A 21,265-nucleotide genomic window follows, 5' to 3' on the forward strand; every position below is an offset into this window, starting at 1 on the left:
GCCGTGCGTGTGAGGCCCAGGGCCGTGCATGTGAGGCCCAGGGCCGTGCATGTGAGGCCCAGGGCCGTGCGTGTGAGGCCCAGGGCCGTGCATGTGAGGCCCAGGGCCGTGCGTGTGAGGCCCAGGGCCGTGCATGTGAGGCCCAGGGCCGTGCATGTGAGGCCCAGGGCCGTGCGTGTGAGGCCCAGGGCCGTGCGTGTGAGGCCCAGGGCCGTGCATGTGAGGCCCAGGGCCGTGCATGTGAGGCCCAGGGCCGTGCATGTGAGGCCCAGGGCCGTGCATGTGAGGCCCAGGGCCGTGCATGTGAGGCCCAGGGCCGTGCATGTGAGGCCCAGGGCCGTGCATGTGAGGCCCAGGGCCGTGCATGTGAGGCCCAGGGCCGTGCATGTGAGGCCCAGGGCCGTGCATGTGAGGCCCAGGGCCGTGCGTGTGAGGCCCAGGGCCGTGCGTGTGAGGCCCAGGGCCGTGCGTGTGAGGCCCAGGGCCGTGCGTGTGAGGCCCAGGGCCGTGCATGTGAGGCCCAGGGCCGTGCGTGTGAGGCCCAGGGCCGTGCATGTGAGGCCCAGGGCCGTGCGTGTGAGGCCCAGGGCCGTGCATGTGAGGCCCAGGGCCGTGCGTGTGAGGCCCAGGGCCGTGCATGTCGCAGTAAATTAACTTTGTTTTCAGACCAATAAACTTCTCTTAATTAATATTCATTTCTTTTCTTCCTCTCTCTAGTTTCTGTTCCCTCCATTCAGGCTAATGTTTTTGTTGTGTAGACACTGGGTAATCTCACATGGTTGAGTTTGTGCGTGTGTGCGTGCGTGCGTGCGTGCGTGTGTGCGTGCGTGCGTGCGCGCACAGCTCCTAATGAGTCTTTGTATTGAGGACACATTAATTAACAGGAATTCCCAACAGGACCTGAAGCACGGTGTGAGGTCTACAGTCAGACCTCACACTCCACCAAACAAGGTCAAATAGTATATGTACAAAATACTACTTTGAAAGGTTGACTTAATATTGATAATCTCTCCTTAAGTAGAGGGAGGGGGTGTGGGGGGGGGGGGGGGGGGGGGTGATGATGATGACATTGTTTTTGGTGCCGCTCTGCAGTCTGATGCTGCACTGGCTTTTGACAGTGCAGTACCAGATCGAGCCTCTTGGGCATCCTTTCAAAATTAATTCATAACAACTTAAGCCTGATTATACTTTGTCATATGACTAATTGCGATAGCCGACCTTAACCCATTTAGACCATGGGAACGATTCTACAAATGTCTTCTAAATCCTGACAGTTTTCTGAAAAACCCTATGTTTCTATGTCAGTGGACCCCCAAGATTATATGTAATTGGCCGCCGACCCCCATCTGTCGGCGGCAAAGTTTTGAGTTAAAAAACGTTTGCTCTGAAAGAATATATATTCAAAGATTGGAAAAACTTTTTGAAACAAACTAAGTTGAAAACGTTCACCTATAATGACATGGCTGGAACTGGTTATGGTTTGTCTTTTTTTAAATTCTTCTTTTTCTTTTCTTTTTAGCTCACAAAGGTTGGCAGATAATTAGCTACGGCTTCATGAAACAAGTTCTGGGACATTCAGACAATCACCGGAAATGTAATACAGAGCCAATTTAGAATAACTCCTTGTGGCGGCAGAGAAGAAGAAAAGGAAAAAGTGTCACACTGTCCCTAGTGGCCCCTGATCCACCATCCCAAGTGGCCCCTGATCCACCATCCCTAGTGGCCCCTGATCCACCATCCCAAGTGGCCCCTGATCCACCATCCCTAGTGGCCCCTGATCCACCATCCCAAGTGGCCCCTGATCCACCATCCCTAGTGGCCCCTGATCCACCATCCCTAGTGGCCCCTGATCCACCGTCCCTAGTGGCCCCTGATCCACCATCCCTAGTGGCCCCTGATCCACCATCCCTAGTGGCCCCTGATCCACCATCCCTAGTGACCCCTGATCCACCATCCCTAGTGGCCCCTGATCCACCATCCCTAGTGGCCCCTGATCCACCGTCCCTAGTGGCCCCTGATCCACCATCCCTAGTGGCCCCTGATCCACCATCCCTAGTGGCCCCTGATCCACCATCCCTAGTGGCCCCTGATCCACCATCCCTAGTGGCCCCTGATCCACCATCCCTAGTGGCCCCTGATCCACCATCCCTAGTGGCCCCTGATCCACCGTCCCTAGTGGCCCCTGATCCACCGCCCCTAGTGGCCCCTGATCCACCGTCCCTAGTGGCCCCTGATCCACCATCCCTAGTGGCCCCTGATCCACCATCCCTAGTGGCCCCTGGTCCACCATCCCTAGTGGCCCCTGATCCACCGTCCCTAGTGGCCCCTGATCCACCGTCCCTAGTGGCCCCTGATCCACCGTCCCTAGTGTCCCCTGATCCACCGTCCCTAGTGGCCCCTGATCCACCGTCCCTCGTGGCCCCTGATCCACCATCCCTAGTGGCCCCTGATCCACCATCCCTAGTGGCCCCTGATCCACCGTCCATAGTGGCCCCTGATCCACCATCCCTAGTGGCCCCTGATCCACCGTCCCTAGTGGCCCCTGATCCACCGTCCCTAGTGGCCCCTGATCCACCGTCCCTAGTGGCCCCTGATCCACCGTCCCTAGTGGCCCCTGATCCACCGTCCCTAGTGGCCCCTGATCCACCGTCCCTAGTGGCCCCTGATCCACCGTCCCTAGTGGCCCCTGATCCACCATCCCTAGTGGCCCCTGATCCACAGTCCCTAGTGGCCCCTGATCCACCGTCCCTAGTGGCCCCTGATCCACCATCCCTAGTGGCCCCTGATCCACCATCCCTAGTGGCCCCTGATCCACCATCCCTCTAGTGGCTCCTGATCCACCATCCCTAGTGGCCCCTGATCCACCGTCCCTAGTGGCCCCTGATCCACTTAAAGGACCACTTCACCACTTTTCAACTTCTCTTCCTATAATAGGTCCTAACTAATGTTCATGATAAAATACCACATTTTTTTCCTACTTCAGTCTGTGTCTCATAGGAGGGCTGTGGGCAGTTCAGAAACCTGTCCACCAGTGACATCATCGATGGTGAATCCAAGCTAATAGAAACGGCAGGCTTTCTTTTCCTGAAAAGTTGCAATGCAAAAGTTGAAGCCATCGTTCTCACGATAATACAAATCTAAATATATTTTATAACAAATCTTGTTTAAAAAAAAATCTGCCTAATGATGATGTCACTGGTGGACGGGTGTCTGAACTGCCCAAAGCCCTCCTATGAGGCACAGACTGAGTAGGAAAAAATGGTGGTGTTTTATCATGAACATTAGTGAGGACCAATTATATGAAGAGATGTTGAAAAGTGGTGAAGTGGTCCTTTAACCCTAGGTTTTTTTTGTACTCCATCCATGTAAATACAAACAAATGTAAGGAAATTAGACTTGATGTTTGACCTATGCCGCGCGTCTCTCTTCTCTCGCTCGCACGCACGCACGCACGCATGCACACACACACACACACACACACACACACACACACACACAGTCACAGGAACACACACACAATCACACACACACACACACACACACACACACACACACTCACATGAACACACACACATGAGCGCACACACACATGAGCGCACACATGCAGTATACAGGCATACAAAGATAAATTTATATCCAGCTTTCAACTCAAGCAACAGCAACATGTTTCTGCCTGTCCACCAGAGTGTCAGGGCCAACAGCAACATGTTTCTGCCTGTCCACCAGAGTGTCAGGGCCAACTGGAACTTCAACGGTTAATGACCTTTACTTCCATTGTCCATTCATGACCCACACAAAAACACACACATTTTCTCAGGTTGTCCTGGTGGTGCCTCAGCCACTGAATGAGCCATTGGACAATAACCATTAAAAAGATAGATATATATATATAATGTGAATATTTGCCAATAGATATTTTGAACTGTAATCTCTGTGGATATGGTGTAATGTAGTGTGTTGTCCGGTTTCACCAAATAAACTACACAATATAATCCTCAGGTTTAACCCATTCTGGGCGGGAACCCCTTTTGGTGTTTTTTTTATTGAGAACCACTGATACAGAAACATAAGGTTTTTCACAAAACTGTCAGGATTTTGAAGACATTTTTAAAATTTTGATTAATTGGCTGTAACTCTTGAGTTGAATTAGACCTCGGTTAGATTGCCTTGCAGCTGATCAAGCTGAAACTAGACACTGTGTCCCCCAAGGTTGTGTGTCTGACTATTAAGATTTAGAGTTGCTCTTTTTCAAACACCCCATTTGTGTCACAACTTCAGTCACCTGAGGCAGAGGTTCTCAAAGTAGGGTCCGGGGACTGAGGGGGTTCCAACAGAGTCTCCAACAAAACAAACAAGGAACAGTTTAAGCACTATTTTAAATGGTAAATGGTGCACATTTATATAAAATGGTGAATTTATATAGCGCCTTTATCCAAGGCACTTTACATAGATTGTGCATTACATTCACCCATTCACACACACATTCATACACCGATGGCAGCAGAAACAATGCAAGGCATCAACCAGCACATCAGGAGCAATTAGGAGGTTCAGTGTCTTGCTCAAGGACACTTCGACACTAACTCTGGGGGAGCCCGGGTTTGAACTGGCAACCTTAGTTACTATCCGGCCACTCTACCCCTGAGTCACCGCTGTTTAAAGTTTAAAGTTAAAGTTTAAAGCTTTTATTTTATTCTTTCATATCAGCTATTTGTGGCAACTTTTGAATAATTTGTGAGAATTATTTAGCTTTTCGGCATGCCCAAACAATCAAAACAATCAAATCAAATCAAATCAACCACTTTCAACCTGGCGTGCGCCAGGTTGAAAGTGGTTGATTTGATTTCCCTGATTTTACTGGACAAAACTTAAAATTATATGAGAGACTATTCAGATCATAGTTTTCACTCAGACTGTTCTGATCTACGATCTACAAGCTCATCTATGATCTACAAGCTCGTAGCGCGCCACCGAGTGGTGCGCTACGAGCTTGTAGGTCTGCTATTTTTGAAAAATGTGCCTCACATCTTTGAATATATATTCTTTCAGAGTTTCAGTTTTAAACTCAAATCTTGGAACAACATATTTTCAGATGGGGGTCGGCGGCATATTGCATAATATTTTTTGGGGTCCTTGACATGAAATATTGAGAACCACTGATATAGAAACATGAGGGTTTTTCAGAAAAAATTTTTTTTTAAAAAAGACATTTTTTAAATGTCGACGTCAGACCTAAATGGTTGAAGTCACTGCCTTATTGTGGTCCTCATTCGGGGACAACTATAATGCACATTGTAGTGAAGAAATACCTAATTGTAAGAGCATTACCAAACGTTTAGCTCTACTACACACAGAGCTTTGTTCTGAGCCAAGCGAGAGAAACACACACAGATTCTTTTGACAGATTTACTAGCATGCAGTCACTGGGAGATGCCGCACATGCCTGGCTCTCACCTGGGCTGAGCTCACACCTTTCATGCAATTCTCTGCTCGTTGGATGCTCGTTGGATGCTCGTTGGGTAGTGTCATGGCCGTCCCTCCCTAGATGCATCCATTTCCCACAAGGTTTTGCGGGAAGTGGGCGGTGCGCTAGAGCGGAATGCGGAAAACAACAGACCCACGTTTATCTGCGTGTAGTTTTTGGTGACCAATACGGCGATATGTGGAGTTGTACACTGTCATAATAAAACGGATGGCTTTTTACATACAGAATGGGGCACTGGCTTGCTAAATGAATCAAACTTTCTTCGAAAGACGTCATCCTCTTCTGAGCAAGCCAACACACAGAATCAGTGCCTTTAAATCTGGTACTGATTGTTGAAATGACTGGAGACAGCCGTGCGTCATTTCATCATCATCATGTCCACACCCAAACGCAGAAACGCATTGAACACAGGATAAAATCACTGCAGTAGCAGGTTTCAATATTGTAGGCTATATTATACTTGCTTTTATATTTACACTTATGAGGTGCCAATCATATTTTTTAATGAAGGAATAAGTACCGCATTTTAAAAGCCACCTAAATTGTGAGTGGAAGTGGAACATGTTTCTTTCATTGTCTGTCAGCATGTCACACTATGTGCAAAATCCCGACTCTCGACTTTTCTCAATTTAAAAATGATAGACACTTTACCATTGCTCTGGCGACTTGGCAAGTCCTGCACATAAATTAATAGCAGAGTCAGACCTATAGAAGTAACAAGTTGTGAGCTTGTAGAGTGGCTATATTTTCGAGCTGTATAATAAATGTCATGTTATAATGTGTAGGCTGGCTAATACAAGTTCACGCGCGCACATTGTCAGCATGTAGGCACAGTGACATGCATTCAATGGTGCGCCCTTAATTACCTAAACATGAGAGAGATGTGCCATATACGCACGATGCGATTCCATTCACACCTCTCTCTCTCTCTGCACCCTCTCACTCTCTCTCTCCTCGCATGACCATGACCATGAAATGGAGAGCAAAATACAGCACGATATAGTTTCACATGCGGCTATGCACACACCACGCATAGACTTGTTGGTGTAGGCTACTGCGCAATGGCATTTGGCCTGGGTCCTTATTGGTAGGTTAATATCCACAGTTTATCCGTAGCGGTCCGCAATGAACCTATTGTTCAAGCTTCGCACTCCAATACAAATTAGAGTGTATAGGCCTGCACCACAGATCATATAGGCTGCATGGCTAACAGGACTTGGGCACTACCCATCTCTCTATATCATTTGATAAAGGCATATTAAAAACATGACTTGTACACCCAATGAAAATATAAACTTCACAGAATATATACCACTTCGAATTATAACAATCGGTTGAAGATTATCTGAATATCACACAAGTAAAATCTCAACTTTTTTGCGCAACGGGCCATTGCGCTGAGGACTGGCAGTGTTTTACATATACTTGAGGACCTCTGCTTGGAACGCGCTGCATGTGGACGCAACACTTGGAGCTTGTAGATACACGGAATGACGATAAACATTTCACAGAATATATACCACTTTGAATTAAAACAATCGGTTGTGCTTAGCACTCGGCACCAATGCAAATGAAATAGTCCGCACTGGACTAGTAGGCTGATATATTTATTATTGGATGCAGCAGAGCAGAGCCTTTGCTCACTGCAGTTGATGCAACATAATACGTTTTAAAGTTGTTAACAGTGATATATAAACATGAACACTTGGATAGATATCTGTGTAGTTTCCATGCAGGCACAAGCTGCATTTCTCACCTAATTATAGTAATGTCACCGCTAATAAGCGGTGACATCATCATTTCTCAAAAGCTCTGTCACTCTCCAGTCGGACTTTTCTGCGGGGCTCAGGAGACTACAACTAAACTCCGCCCATTGGGATACAAAACAGCCCTTCTCTCCTATTGGTTGGTGGTTAACCCCACCCTCTGTGTTGGGTGGACGTTGGGTGGATGTTGCGCCTACAAGCTGTTGTATGCATAGATATATGGTTGTATGGCTTTCGGCTGTGTGTTGACTGCCCCCCCTCCCCCTCATACAACACAATGTTGGGTCAAAGCACGTGACTCCCATTGGTAATACATTGGGCGGCCATGACACTACCCAACGAGCATCCAACGAGCATCCAACGAGCAGAGAATTGCATGAAAGGTGTGAGCTCAGCCCTGAGCCGTGAATCATGCCGTCCAGCATGGTTCAGATCAAGGTAACCTGGGTTACGGGTATCTGGTATCTGGATGTTATGCTGAAAACAACATGGCCTCCTGGCTTCTCCTCTCTGTGTGACCTGCGCTCTTCTCGTCATACAGCATCTCATTCCGATGACTGATGAGGCTGTTATGAAGGCCTGTGGTGTGAACTTCTGTGATTCACATCTGCATAACATAGTATATTACTACTACTGTAGTAATGCCAGTGGTGTAAAGTAACTGAGTACATTTACTCAAGTACTGTACTTATGTACTTATTACTTTTTTTTTGTATTTCCAATTTCCATTACTTTTACTTCTACTCCACTACATCTCCAAATATTGTACATTTACTCCACTACATTTATTAGTGGAGTTACTAGTTACTTTGTAGATTTTGATTATTATTGACACATTGTGAGCTTGTAGATCAGCTATTTTCTAAAGATTTTAGATTTTTTTTAAATGGGACATTCTGCGTAATGAGCACTTTTACTTACATTTTGATGCCAATACTTTTGCACTTTTGCCCCGCCCCTGCTATTCATTTCGATGGAAGTTGCGTTTTGAAGCACCCGGAACAACGGTCTACTTGGACACCAAAACTTTGACCCTTACGTGGGGTCGTATTGGTTCCATTTGTACACTCTCAGTGTTACATCCACTCAAGGACACTTTTGAGGTATCAGAGTGTTTCCAGTGAGCCAACACGCACAATAGCAGCACCCTGACTCTGTTTGACCTGAATGGACCAGCAGCACCCTGACTCTGTTTGACCTGAATGGACCAGCAGCACCCTGACTCTGTTTGACCAGAATGGACCAGCAGCACCCTGACTCTGTTTGACCTGAATGGACCAGCAGCACCCTGACTCTGTTTGACCTGAATGGAACAGCAGCACCCTGACTCTGTTTGACCTGAATGGACCAGCAGCACCCTGACTCTGTTTGACCTGAATGGAACAGCAGCACCCTGACTCTGTTTGACCAGAATGGACCAGCAGCACCCTGACTCTGTTTGACCAGAATGGACCAGCAGCACCCTGACTCTGTTTGACCTGAATGGACCAGCAGCACCCTGACTCTGTTTGACCAGAATGGACCAGCAGCACCCTGACTCTGTTTGACCAGAATGGACCAGCAGCACCCTGACTCTGTTTGACCAGAATGGAACAGCAGCACCCTGACTCTGTTTGACCTGAATGGAACAGTAGCACCCTGACTCTGTTTGACCAGAATGGAACAGTAGCACCCTGACTCTGTTTGACCAGAATGGAACAGTAGCACCCTGACTCTGTTTGACCAGAATGGAACAGTAGCACCCTGACTCTGTTTGACCTGAATGGACCAGCAGCACCCTGACTCTGTTTGACCTGAATGGAACAGTAGCACCCTGACTCTGTTTGACCAGAATGGACCAGCAGCACCCTGACTCTGTTTGACCAGAATGGAACAGTAGCACCCTGACTCTGTTTGACCAGAATGGACCAGCAGCACCCTGACTCTGTTTGACCAGAATGGAACAGTAGCACCCTGACTCTGTTTGACCAGAATGGACCAGCAGCACCCTGACTCTGTTTGACCAGAATGGAACAGCAGCACCCTGACTCTGTTTGACCTGAATGGAACAGCAGCACCCTGACTCTGTTTGACCAGAATGGAACAGTAGCACCCTGACTCTGTTTGACCAGAATGGAACACTAGCACCCTGACTCTGTTTGACCTGAATGGAACAGTAGCACCCTGACTCTGTTTGACCTGAATGGAACAGTAGCACCCTGACTCTGTTTGACCTGAATGGAACAGTAGCACCCTGACTCTGTTTGACCAGAATGGAACAGTAGCACCCTGACTCTGTTTGACCTGAATGGACCAGCAGCACCCTGACTCTGTTTGACCAGAATGGAACAGCAGCACCCTGACTCTGTTTGACCTGAATGGAACACTAGCACCCTGACTCTGTTTGACCTGAATGGACCAGCAGCACCCTGACTCTGTTTGACCTGAATGGACCAGCAGCACCCTGACTCTGTTTGACCTGAATGGACCAGCAGCACCCTGACTCTGTTTGACCAGAATGGAACAGCAGCACCCTGACTCTGTTTGACCAGAATGGAACAGCAGCACCCTGACTCTGTTTGACCTGAATGGAACAGTAGCACCCTGACTCTGTTTGACCTGAATGGAACAGTAGCACCCTGACTCTGTTTGACCAGAATGGAACAGTATAGCACCCTGACTCTGTTTGACCAGAATGGAACAGCAGCACCCTGACTCTGTTTGACCAGAATGGAACAGTAGCACCCTGACTCTGTTTGACCAGAATGGACCAGTAGCACCCTGACTCTGTTTGACCTGAATGGAACACTAGCACCCTGACTCTGTTTGACCTGAATGGAACAGCAGCACCCTGACTCTGTTTGACCAGAATGGACCAGCAGCACCCTGACTCTGTTTGACCTGAATGGAACAGTAGCACCCTGACTCTGTTTGACCTGAATGGAACAGCAGCACCCTGACTCTGTTTGACCAGAATGGACCAGCAGCACCCTGACTCTGTTTGACCTGAATGGAACAGTAGCACCCTGACTCTGTTTGACCTGAATGGAACAGTAGCACCCTGACTCTGTTTGACCAGAATGGAACAGCAGCACCCTGACTCTGTTTGACCTGAATGGAACAGTAGCACCCTGACTCTGTTTGACCAGAATGGAACAGCAGCACCCTGACTCTGTTTGACCAGAATGGAACAGTAGCACCCTGACTCTGTTTGACCTGAATGGAACAGTAGCACCCTGACTCTGTTTGACCAGAATGGAACAGCAGCACCCTGACTCTGTTTGACCTGAATGGAACAGTATAGCACCCTGACTCTGTTTGACCTGAATGGAACAGTATAGCACCCTGACTCTGTTTGACCTGAATGGAACAGTATAGCACCCTGACTCTGTTTGACCAGAATGGAACAGTATAGCACCCTGACTCTGTTTGACCAGAATGGAACAGTATAGCACCCTGACTCTGTTTGACCTGAATGGACCAGCAGCACCCTGACTCTGTTTGACCAGAATGGACCAGCAGCACCCTGACTCTGTTTGACCTGAATGGACCAGCAGCAGCCCTGATGAAGACCGTAACAGGTCGAAACATGTCGGTTTAATAAAATATTTCCTCCTTTTGACATCAAGTGTGCCCGGATCTCCTCTTTTCTCTATAGCACCCTGACTCTGTTTGACCAGAATGGAACAGCAGCACCCTGACTCTGTTTGACCAGAATGGAACAGTAGCACCCTGACTCTGTTTGACCTGAATGGACCAGCAGCACCCTGACTCTGTTTGACCTGAATGGAACAGTATAGCACCCTGACTCTGTTTGACCAGAATGGACCAGCAGCACCCTGACTCTGTTTGACCAGAATGGAACAGTAGCACCCTGACTCTGTTTGACCTGAATGGAACAGTATAGCACCCTGACTCTGTTTGACCAGAATGGAACAGTAGCACCCTGACTCTGTTTGACCTGAATGGAACAGTATAGCACCCTGACTCTGTTTGACCAGAATGGAACAGCAGCACCCTGACTCTGTTTGACCTGAATGGAACAGTATAGCACCCTGACTCTGTTTGACCAGAATGGAACAGTATAGCACCCTGACTCTGTTTGACCTGAATGGAACAGTATAGCACCCTGACTCTGTTTGACCTGAATGGAACAGTATAGCACCCTGACTCTGTTTGACCTGAATGGAACAGTATAGCACCCTGACTCTGTTTGACCAGAATGGAACAGCAGCACCCTGACTCTGTTTGACCTGAATGGAACAGTATAGCACCCTGACTCTGTTTGACCTGAATGGAACAGTATAGCACCCTGACTCTGTTTGACCTTAATGGAACAGTATAGCACCCTGACTCTGTTTGACCAGAATGGAACAGCAGCACCCTGACTCTGTTTGACCAGAATGGAACAGTAGCACCCTGACTCTGTTTGACCAGAATATGGAACAGCAGCCTTCATTAGTATCAGCAGTAACACCTGTGAAGGAAACAGCGAAGGGGCCCAAGTTCTTTCCTAAATGGCGTGCGTGCATAAGTCAGGGTTCCCAGTTCAAATATAGTTTTTGGGGGTCACGACCTGAAAAGGTCAATTTACAATTTAGGCATTTACCAGACGCTCTTAATCCAGAGCCATTTACATCCGGCAAGAACAAAAAAGCATGGGAATGCATAAAAAGTAGTATTCATGAAACATGCGTAAGATAAGAACATAACAGTGGAATCTCTATATAATGAAACTATACATATACTATACATATATACTATAAAGTGCTATGACTACATAAAATGCAATTCTAGTGCTGTCAGAAAACTATTAGGATTTAGAAGCCTTTTTTTTTAATCGACCTCAGTCCAAAATGGGTTAATTACATCTCAGTCTGTTTTGAGAAGTGCTATATAACATGACTACATAATGTCTTCTTGACTGTCCTTTGGTAATATTGACAAGAAGAATGACACACATTGTTCCATTTGAAAAGCTTGTGTGCTATTTTAGATTTAGTGAAAGACACAATTTGCAAAGGGAGTGGAGCCAAAATGTTGAATGATTGCTGTTCTTTCCAGCTGAAGCATTTCCATTGGTGTTGAATGAGTAATTGGCAGGGGGGGGCGGGACCCATTGCTGGCCGTCTGGTTGGTCCAGTCTTTTTTAAGTATGCGTTACGAAATTACGCAGTCCTCCAGAAACTATGCTGTCACTTCAAGCATTCCTCCAAACCGTTCCACAGCTGCTTTTCATTCTGTGGGGTGCACCGCTCGCTGTGAACACACACACACACACACACACACACACACACACACACACACACACACACACACACACTCACAGTGATGCAAGCTCACTCTGACAACACATTTGCTATGCTGTCTGTCTTTCTACCGAAGGCAAACACACACAAAAAAAAGCCATAATAATAATAAATAATACAAAATACCAAGAACGGAAACCTCAACATTTCAGATTGTGGCTATTAAAGATGTAGTTTCACCCAAAGAATGGCTTATTTTCTATAATTATACACACCCCATGAAGCCAAGAATTCATTCATGTTTCGTTTTTTTTTTTGTCGCATTCCTGAGCCAATGTTGTGGTCATAGGAGACTCTTTGACTGGTTGACTCTTTGGAGTCTCCAGAACTCTGGAGTCTCCTACTGTTTGGAGTCTCCAGTAGCCGGTCATCAAATTATTGGCTCAGGAATTATCACAAAAACAAAAGAATTCAAGGCTTCATTTGGGGTTTGTATTTGATCGAAAATAAGTCATTTTTTGGGTCAACTACTCTTTTAAGCTCTTTAGCTGAAATGACTCTTTCAGAATGTGTCACCTGCACCAGTACAACTCTCCTGTGTGTGTGTGTGTGTGTGTGTGTGTGTGTGTGTGTGTGTGTGTGTGTGTGTGTGTGTGTGTGTGTGTGTGTGTGTGTGTGTGTGTGTGTGTGTGTGTGTGCGTGTGCGTGTGCGTGGCGTGCGCACACGCTGCCTCTGCATACCGATGCTTAAACTCCCAACCGACAGACTTAAACCCTCCAGATCTCCACCCATACACATTATGAGCAGGCACGCTCCTTTCTTGGTATTTAAGACGTGAAACATCTTATCACACATCAGATGACTTTGCTCCAAGCCCACAAAGCCCATAATGTTAACCACTGGCATCCAGCAGTCACACTTCATCATTACTGTTAATAGGATTGCGACACTTACGTCTTACTGTTAAATTATTTCTCTCGTTTTCTGTATAGAACTTTGGTCGATCGGGGTCGTTTTTAAGTGGTGCAACCACTTCCTTAACACATTTTGTGCCCAAAACGTCTGTGGACGTCCTGGGTATTACCGCACGTGCATAGCCCAAGACGTCTGTGGACGTCTTTGAAAAAATAAATATATATATTTCAAAACACTTTTTTTTTTTTTTTTTTAACACGTGGTGCCAAAGTTTGTGTTTTCGCCACTGAGAATGCATTTGGCGTTTAAATTAAATAACTCAGAAACTATAAAACATTTCAAAGTAAAAAGTTCCAGCATGTGTCTCCACAGTCAGCTGAATTATAAAAAATGTGAATGGATTTTCTAGGTGAAAGTGATTTTGGGCAGTTTTGCGTGGGCTCTCAATGTGTTAAGTGACTGTGTGTGGGTGGGTGTGTCTGAGCACGAAAACATCATGGTTGTAACTCTGTCATTTCTCAACCGTTTCTGATGCGGGGCAGCTCGCGGAATCAGGCCGCCCCCTATTTAAATCAGGCCGCCCCCTATTTAAATCAGGCACCCTCCAGAAGATTTAAGTTAAAAACATTCACTCTGAAAGAATATTATTTTCAATGATTTGCGGCCACATTTTCACGATTTTTCAAAAAATAGCAGATCTACAAGCTCGTAGCGCGGCACTCGGTGCCGCGCTATGAGCTTGTAGATCTGCTATTTTTCAATCGATAAAGCATAACATGATGCTTGAAACACCAAAAGGGGTTCCCGCCCAGAATGGGTAAAATGATGCTCTTGGCCTATAAATAAAAGGTTGAGTTGAGTATGGCTCCTAACCTCACCTAAATCAGTGGATGTCAAAGGGAAAATATGTGTTGTTGTATGTTTGTTTCAGTCGTCCTCCTCACTCACTGGCAGGTTTGCTATTCCAATAATCTCCCTCTCTATTGCTGTTCGTCTTTCTTCATCTCTCTCAAACACCCTCTATAACAGGGGTTCTCAACCCGTGGGTCGCGACCCCTCGGGGGGTCGCCAAATTATTTTAGGGGGTCCCCAAATTATTTAAAAAAAATATATATATATATATTTTTTAATTTTATTTTCACGATTTTTCAAAAATAGCAGACCTACAAGCTCGTAGCGCGCCACTCGGTGGCGCGCTATGAGCTTGTAGATCTGCTATTTTTCAATAGCTAAATTATAACAATGCTTAAAACACCAAAAGGGGTTCCCGCCCAAAATGGTTTAAGGTTATTGTAGCAGTCAATTTATATTGGGGGTCGGGAGGGGGCGGGGCGGGGGTCCCGAGAAATTGCCAAAGCATTTCCGGGGGTCCCCGGCCAAAAACGTTGAGAACCCCTGCTCTATAAGGCCATGTGCTCTTTGGTTCTCCTGCAGAGAAAACAGGTGAATTCCTCAGAAGTCCTCGAGGAAAACACGGGCGGAGACGTGTGGAGACGGGTCTCTCTGAGCCCTCCACTCGCCAAACCCCGGCTCAACATGTCAGAATCTAATTGCGCGTGAACTTTGACATGCATTTACGATGGCCAAAGCATGTGGTATAGAAGAAGCATCCATTAGAATGTTTATGAGGAATGTGTGCGTGGGAGTATATACACCTGAAATTTGATGACGCAATAATCAGAGTTTCGCAGTTTCCCTCCTCCCAATAGACGTAAGCTAGTCTATGCTGGCTATACCGTCAATTCAAAAGGAAACAAACCCTGCAACTCTTACTGTCGCAAAGTGTTTTCGTTTCAACCTCACGCATCAATGCTCCATATTTCTTGCTGACCTAAAACTTATAGGGTCAAGTAATCACGTTCTCTTCACATGACCATGTCCACAAGACCAAGGTCTTAACCAAGCTCTCTCTCTCTCTCTCTCTCTCTCTCTCTCTCTCTCTCTCTCTCTCTCTCTCTCTCTCTCTCTCTCTCTCTCTGTATAGGAAGACAACGAGATCCCGTCCAGTGTCTTTGTCAAAGACTCCCTGAAGTCCCCCCTGCCCGGCCAGCTGGATGCGGAAGCCTTCCTGCCCGCTCCTTCTGTCGCTGGCTCTGTCAATGGCAACCGTTGCCCGGACGAGGCTCTCCAGACCATCAGCCTCTCTTCTGATGAGGATGATGCCGCCATGGGGAACCTCGACGAGGAAGAGCTTCTGGAGGCCGACGCCGCGTTTGGCCACGCCTCGACCTTGCCCGCTGAGAGGTCCCGGGCTGACAAGCTCAAGCGTTCCAGCCTGAAGAAGGTGGACAGCCTGAAGAAGGCCTTCTCGCGCCAGAGCATCGAGAAGAAGATGAACAAGATCGGCACCAAGATCGTGCCTCTTGACCGCCGCGAGAAGATCAAGAAGAGCTTCACCCCGAACCATCCCAAGAGTCCCACTTCCAAGAGCTCCTCCTTCAGGGTGTCTCCCATTACCTTCAACGTCAGGAAGGTGAGAGACGGTGAGGTCCCCATACAGGACGGGGGCTCACCCGGGGACGTAGTCCACGTGGAGATACCTCCTCTGGGCAGCCTGGACGGAGAGCTCCCCCTAGCGGAGAACGGAGAGCTCCCCCTAGCGGAGAACGGAGAGCTCCCCCTAGCGGAGAACGGAGAGCTCCCCCTAGCGGAGGTGCATTCCCAGGAAGGTCAGGTGGAGGAGGACGAAGGGGAGATGCCGAGTTCTTCCACTCTGGGCAGCGTGAAGGCGGAGGTGATGGTCAACGGAGAGGTGGAAAGTGTCGATCTGAATGGTGATCGACCCGCTGGCCTGGCCGTCCCAGAGCACGATGAAGAGGAGGAGGAGGAGGAGGAGGAGGAGGAGGAGGAAGAAGAGGAGGAGGAAGAGGAGGTGGTGGTGGTGGAGAAAGCAGCAGAGAAACACCCTGATAGTCCTGTTGAGGTGGTGACGGATCCTCCCATTTCCACAGCAACCATTGCTGTGAAGCAAGTGGCTTAATCTTTAATTACATGATTTCCTTCAGCATAAAGTTACCCATTTTTCCTTGTTTGTCCACGGCTTTTATGTACCCTATATTGAACGCCCCACTGCACAACTTGTCCTTCCATTCTAAGCTATCTTTATGAATATCCTATTCTTACATTTAAATTAAATTGTCTTAGGTAGGTCCAGTGTCTCTGACCGTCACCCTTGTAGATTTCTCTGATATCTTATATAACCTACATAATCTGTAGGCAACAAGTTCATGCTTCAAACCTGACCAGAGGACCATACACAAATCACACTAGTGCCTGCCTATTATCCGAAGCAGGTGCTCCTTAGAAACTGTATAGCGGGGCTGCCCAAAGAAAGCAACAATGCGGTGCCAAGGGGCCATAATTCACTTCAAGAGCAAGCCCATCTTCAGGATGTTGTGCCAACAGTCTTACTCCTGCAATATTTATCTGGACCTATTTGTCTTGCTGACAAATAGCTTCTTTGTTCTTTTGGTGCCTTTGTGAAAAATTGTAAATCTTAGGCAAAGGTAGTAGTGCTGCCCTCAGGCAGCTTGTGTATGCAGTTTGTTGCCAGGATGTCTGAGACTTTACTTTACCAAAATGTTCACTAGAAAATGATTGGGCTATGTAAGATTAGAGTACATTACTGTAAGATTAGAGTACATTACTGTAAGATTAGAGTACATTACTGTAAGATTAGAGTACATTACTGTAGCCCAATTTGTTGTGAACATTTAGGTATATATTCTGGTAAAAAGGTATTTCAAAGTTGCGTATTTTTTGAGTGGTGTAAACCACTCCTACAACTGGCTTTGTTAGTGCAGAAAAAATGAGCATGGTTGCTATGTTCACCCTGTTCACCCGGGTGTGATTTCATTACGTCAGACATGATTTCATTACGTCAGACAGGCCTTACACCACTCAGTTCACACGGGTGTGATTTTTCTCCTTTACTTTTACCCAGCACTCATTTCAGACATGGTTAAAAGAAATCTATATACTTACATGAGGTAGAAAAGTATGCTTTAGAAAAACATCAAAGCTATTGTCTACCCTTGCTGGGTTCATCGTTTGGTAAACCCCTCCCACTGGGTATAAATACTTGTTAAGGATTCTTTGCAGAGGTCTCTGACATCAGTGCAAATGAAGCATAACAGATGTTATACTAGCTAGAGGAAATTATATTACAGATACAAAATGGTCATATAGGTTTGAGTTAAGCTCTAGCTTTCCTTCCTCTAGACATTGCATGGTAGTGTCACGTATAGCCAGACGATCGGAGATGGTGGAGGTCTCCAAGGGAACCTGTTTATGCACAGGGATTACTTCTGAAAACTCGTACAGCATTAAGTAGAGGCTTTACTGCCTTCAATAGATGTACTTTTACAAATATTGTGTTAATGTGAACTATACATACTGATACTGTATGTGTATGTATGATTTATTGCGTGCGTAGGCAACACCATGGACGAGAGGCCTCCATGCATGCATGCTCCTAGACATAAGACACACCAACGCCTTAAACAAGCTGGTAGTCCTGGAGGTATGGATTCCTATGCCGCCCTTATGGAGATAAGAGTCGTACTAATATGTCTTTTCAGGAACTGCTCGTACCGATCACTGACTGAGTAGTAACACTCATCTCAACTATGCACAACCCCTGTGAGGGTTGCCTCTGGCTACTGTTTTAATACTGTAAGGTTTGATACTTGCCAGATGACAAGCTCAACTTCTTAGAGGAATGGTAGAAGACCTGGTTAGAGTCAACGACATAGTTTTTTTTTTTTAATCCTGCCTTAGTTTCCTTTAAGTGCCTTCCAGATTACACCAGTCTTTATAATTCATCATAAACATGCCTGTACCCTTATAGTCATGAATCATGATACTAAAATGCCATGACTCCCTAAATGAAACTAGTTATACTAGGTGCCTATATGTATGTTCCATTCAAATACAAGACCGCGGTGGGAGAAATGGAGACTTGACAAGCAGCCCTGGGTTTGACAAACGATTCCTGCATGTCCCAGTTTTCTTCTTGAGGCACCTGGTGGAGAAGAGGATGGTCTCGGCAGCCTCGGGTATTTTGTCCCTGCAGAGGCTCATTCTGGGCATGGATGGAAGTGGCAAGTCTGTGTATTGACAGGAATGTAGAGTGAATGGATATGGTGGTGCTTGGGCTTAAGATATGCAGAAAAGGGTGAGGTTTTTTAATTAAAATATAGTTCTAGAAGATGGAAACGGTGAGAGGTTTAATAAGGAGGGTATTGCATGGGCTTTTTCAAACGGCTGGCACTTCTGAATGGGCAACATTACTTAATGGGAACGACTGTAACAAAATATAAATAATGTGATGAAATTTAAATATATTGGATGCGGAGATGGCCTTCCTTGCAACGTGCTGCAGTGGAGATGGCCTTCCTTGCAACGTGCTGCAGTGGTTTAGATGGCCTTCCTTGCAACGTGCTGCAGTGGTTTACTTTGTAAGGTGGAGTGAAATGGTCCGATTTAGGGAGAAGGAACTCTGAACAGTAGAGCAATACGTTTATATACTTTATGAAATTACAAGCTTGTTATCTTTTATTTGTGTTTTATGCTTAGTTGTGGAGGGAATAAATCACAGTAGCCTACTTACAGTACTAATAGTGTTAATTCAATGTGTACATTCTATGCAGTTCGAGATTCATTTAGCTGGTTGTGAGGTATTCTCTGTTATTCATGAAAATGTTTGAACTTGTTTTATTGTTTGTTTATGAACTAGATTTGTGAATGCAGGCAATTGTCTCACTCTCAAAAAGTCCCTTTTTCATTGTTTTTAAATCTGTTCACATCCAGATTATTCACAGGGAGCCATTTTGTGCCAGAATGCTCAGTCTCCACACATCCACAATATGGCTGGGGGTGTTTATGATTTATGAGTATAGCAACACTAGAGTACATTTATATTGTCTATATTGAATTCTACATATACGTTATAGCTTATTTTAATAGATCTGTAAATCACTTAAGCCAAAGAAGCCTTTTCTCTCCTAGCAGAAGACTCAGTCACCGTAATGTTTACTCTAATAATGTCTATTATCATGTAGACCTAATTAACATACTGACCCAAACTTTTTTTAAAGAGTTTAGTGTCATAAATGCTTCAATAAAGATTTTGTAACAGTTTGCAATTTCACCTGTGTCATTATTTGTATAATGCCCTGCCCTGTGTTCATTTATATATTTTGTAATATATATAACTTTGTTTATTGTTTTTTTCACAGAAGCATTATTTAAATACTGGAGTTGAGAAATAATAAGTGGTGGCATTAACAGCTTCTCTTAAAGTACAATAATAAATACATTGAATTTTCACCCCAAAGAAAAAGGACAACAGAAAACAAGACAAACAAACCTTAAATACAGGATCAATAAAAGATGAAAAATAAAAGGCAGACAAAACTAAAGTACACAACATCCTATAAACAATTATAAGTACACGACACATCCATAATCCGCATTACATCACAGCAATCCAATCACAGTATACTTTTAAATCAAAAGTCCTGCCCTGTGTTTTTTTGAATGATTTATTGATTGATTGATTGACACAATTTGACAAAGAAATAAGTCAGGTTTCACCTGACAAAAAGGGGAGAAACATACAGTATGGGGAGTGGGCAGGGGTGAGGTGGGTTCTGGCCTGGGACTGGAGTGAGGCCAAGTAGTAGCCTGACCAGTTTTGGGAAGTCTGGGGCCTTGTTTTAAGGGCCTTTGAGGTTCTGCGAGGTGCATGCACCATGTAACCTGACTCTCTGCTGCCCCATCTGGCGGAGTCAGGTTATGCACCATGCATAGTCGAAGAAACCTTGTAGGGCCTACAAGGAACAGCAATGTCTGTGTTAACCTACCTATGTGACACCTATGTGACTGTGTGACTATGTGACTATGAGTACCAGTAGGGGCAAAAGGGGCGCTGTTGTGCCAGAAACAGAGACAGAGAGATAGTGTTGCACTGTTGCCTGTTAAAGGAGCATTCAGTGATTTGGGTGATTTGGAAAAAAAACCTGTCCGCCCCGGTAACAAGATGTGCACATGCACACACTACAGTGGGGGGGGGGGGGGACACAACAGACCAACAGCACGTGCACCAAGGCCCACCCCATTCGATCCTGATTGGATGAAAGCTTTGCCACCCAAAGCCCAAACCGAAACTAGGGTTTTTTGACTCCAGGGGCTCACTGGGGACAGGGAGGAACTCCTTATATGGTCAGCACACTTTATAGTAGGGAGGATTATCCAAAAAATAAGAAATAATAAGTGATATTTGAATTAAGTGAAATCACTGAATATACCTTTAATGACAGAGAGAGAAAGGGGGGGGGGGGGGGGGGGGGGGAGCTGCACCACTCAGTCCACACGGGTGTGATTTTTGTTGAACGTGAGGAGATCCTGTAGGCCTACTTGTTCTTTGGTTGACTTTTTTTTATTACATTGGTGTCCATGCATTTTATCACCGGAAAGATTTGTCTCCAGGATGGAACCTAGTACAGGTAGGTAGCCTAGTATATAAATCCAAGAGATAGAAATGCCATTAAATCTGTCCGTAGACTAATGCATGTCAGAATCACTGCTAGAGCCAAATAAATCTTCTCTTATGGAGGGATCCCTGGCATATGTTTTCAAATGGGGGTCCGCGGGCAAAATAAATTCAATTTGGGGGTCCTTGATGAAAAAGTTTGGGAACCAGTGTGTTAAAGTGTTACACCAGGGATATAGAATCTGGGTAGTCCGTTTTGCGTTTTTAGCCTATTAAACTAACCTCCATCTCTTCAGGCATACACACTTTATATAGTCACTGTCACATAATCCACATCATTGCAGAGATGTCTATAAGAAATTAAGAATTCAAAAT

The 21,265-nt window shown here is 45.8% G+C and overlaps 1 protein-coding gene across 1 annotated transcript in view; it reads left to right on the top strand.

Annotated features, from left to right (window-relative positions):
* cavin2a (caveolae associated protein 2a) overlaps positions 1–19,536 on the top strand; it is a 47,582-nt gene extending 28,046 nt beyond the window's left edge. Inside the window, exon 3 of the mRNA XM_079517600.1 lies at positions 15,380–19,536. Within this exon, the coding sequence (XP_079373726.1) occupies positions 15,380–16,375 (996 nt within the window). The 3' untranslated portion in view covers positions 16,376–19,536. The remainder of the gene's footprint in view (positions 1–15,379) is intronic.
* Positions 19,537–21,265: the final 1,729 nt, after the last annotated feature.

The sequence above is a fragment of the Electrona antarctica genome, assembly GCF_951216825.1.
Source record: "Electrona antarctica genome assembly, chromosome: 13".
Lineage (NCBI taxonomy): Eukaryota > Metazoa > Chordata > Actinopteri > Myctophiformes > Myctophidae > Electrona > Electrona antarctica.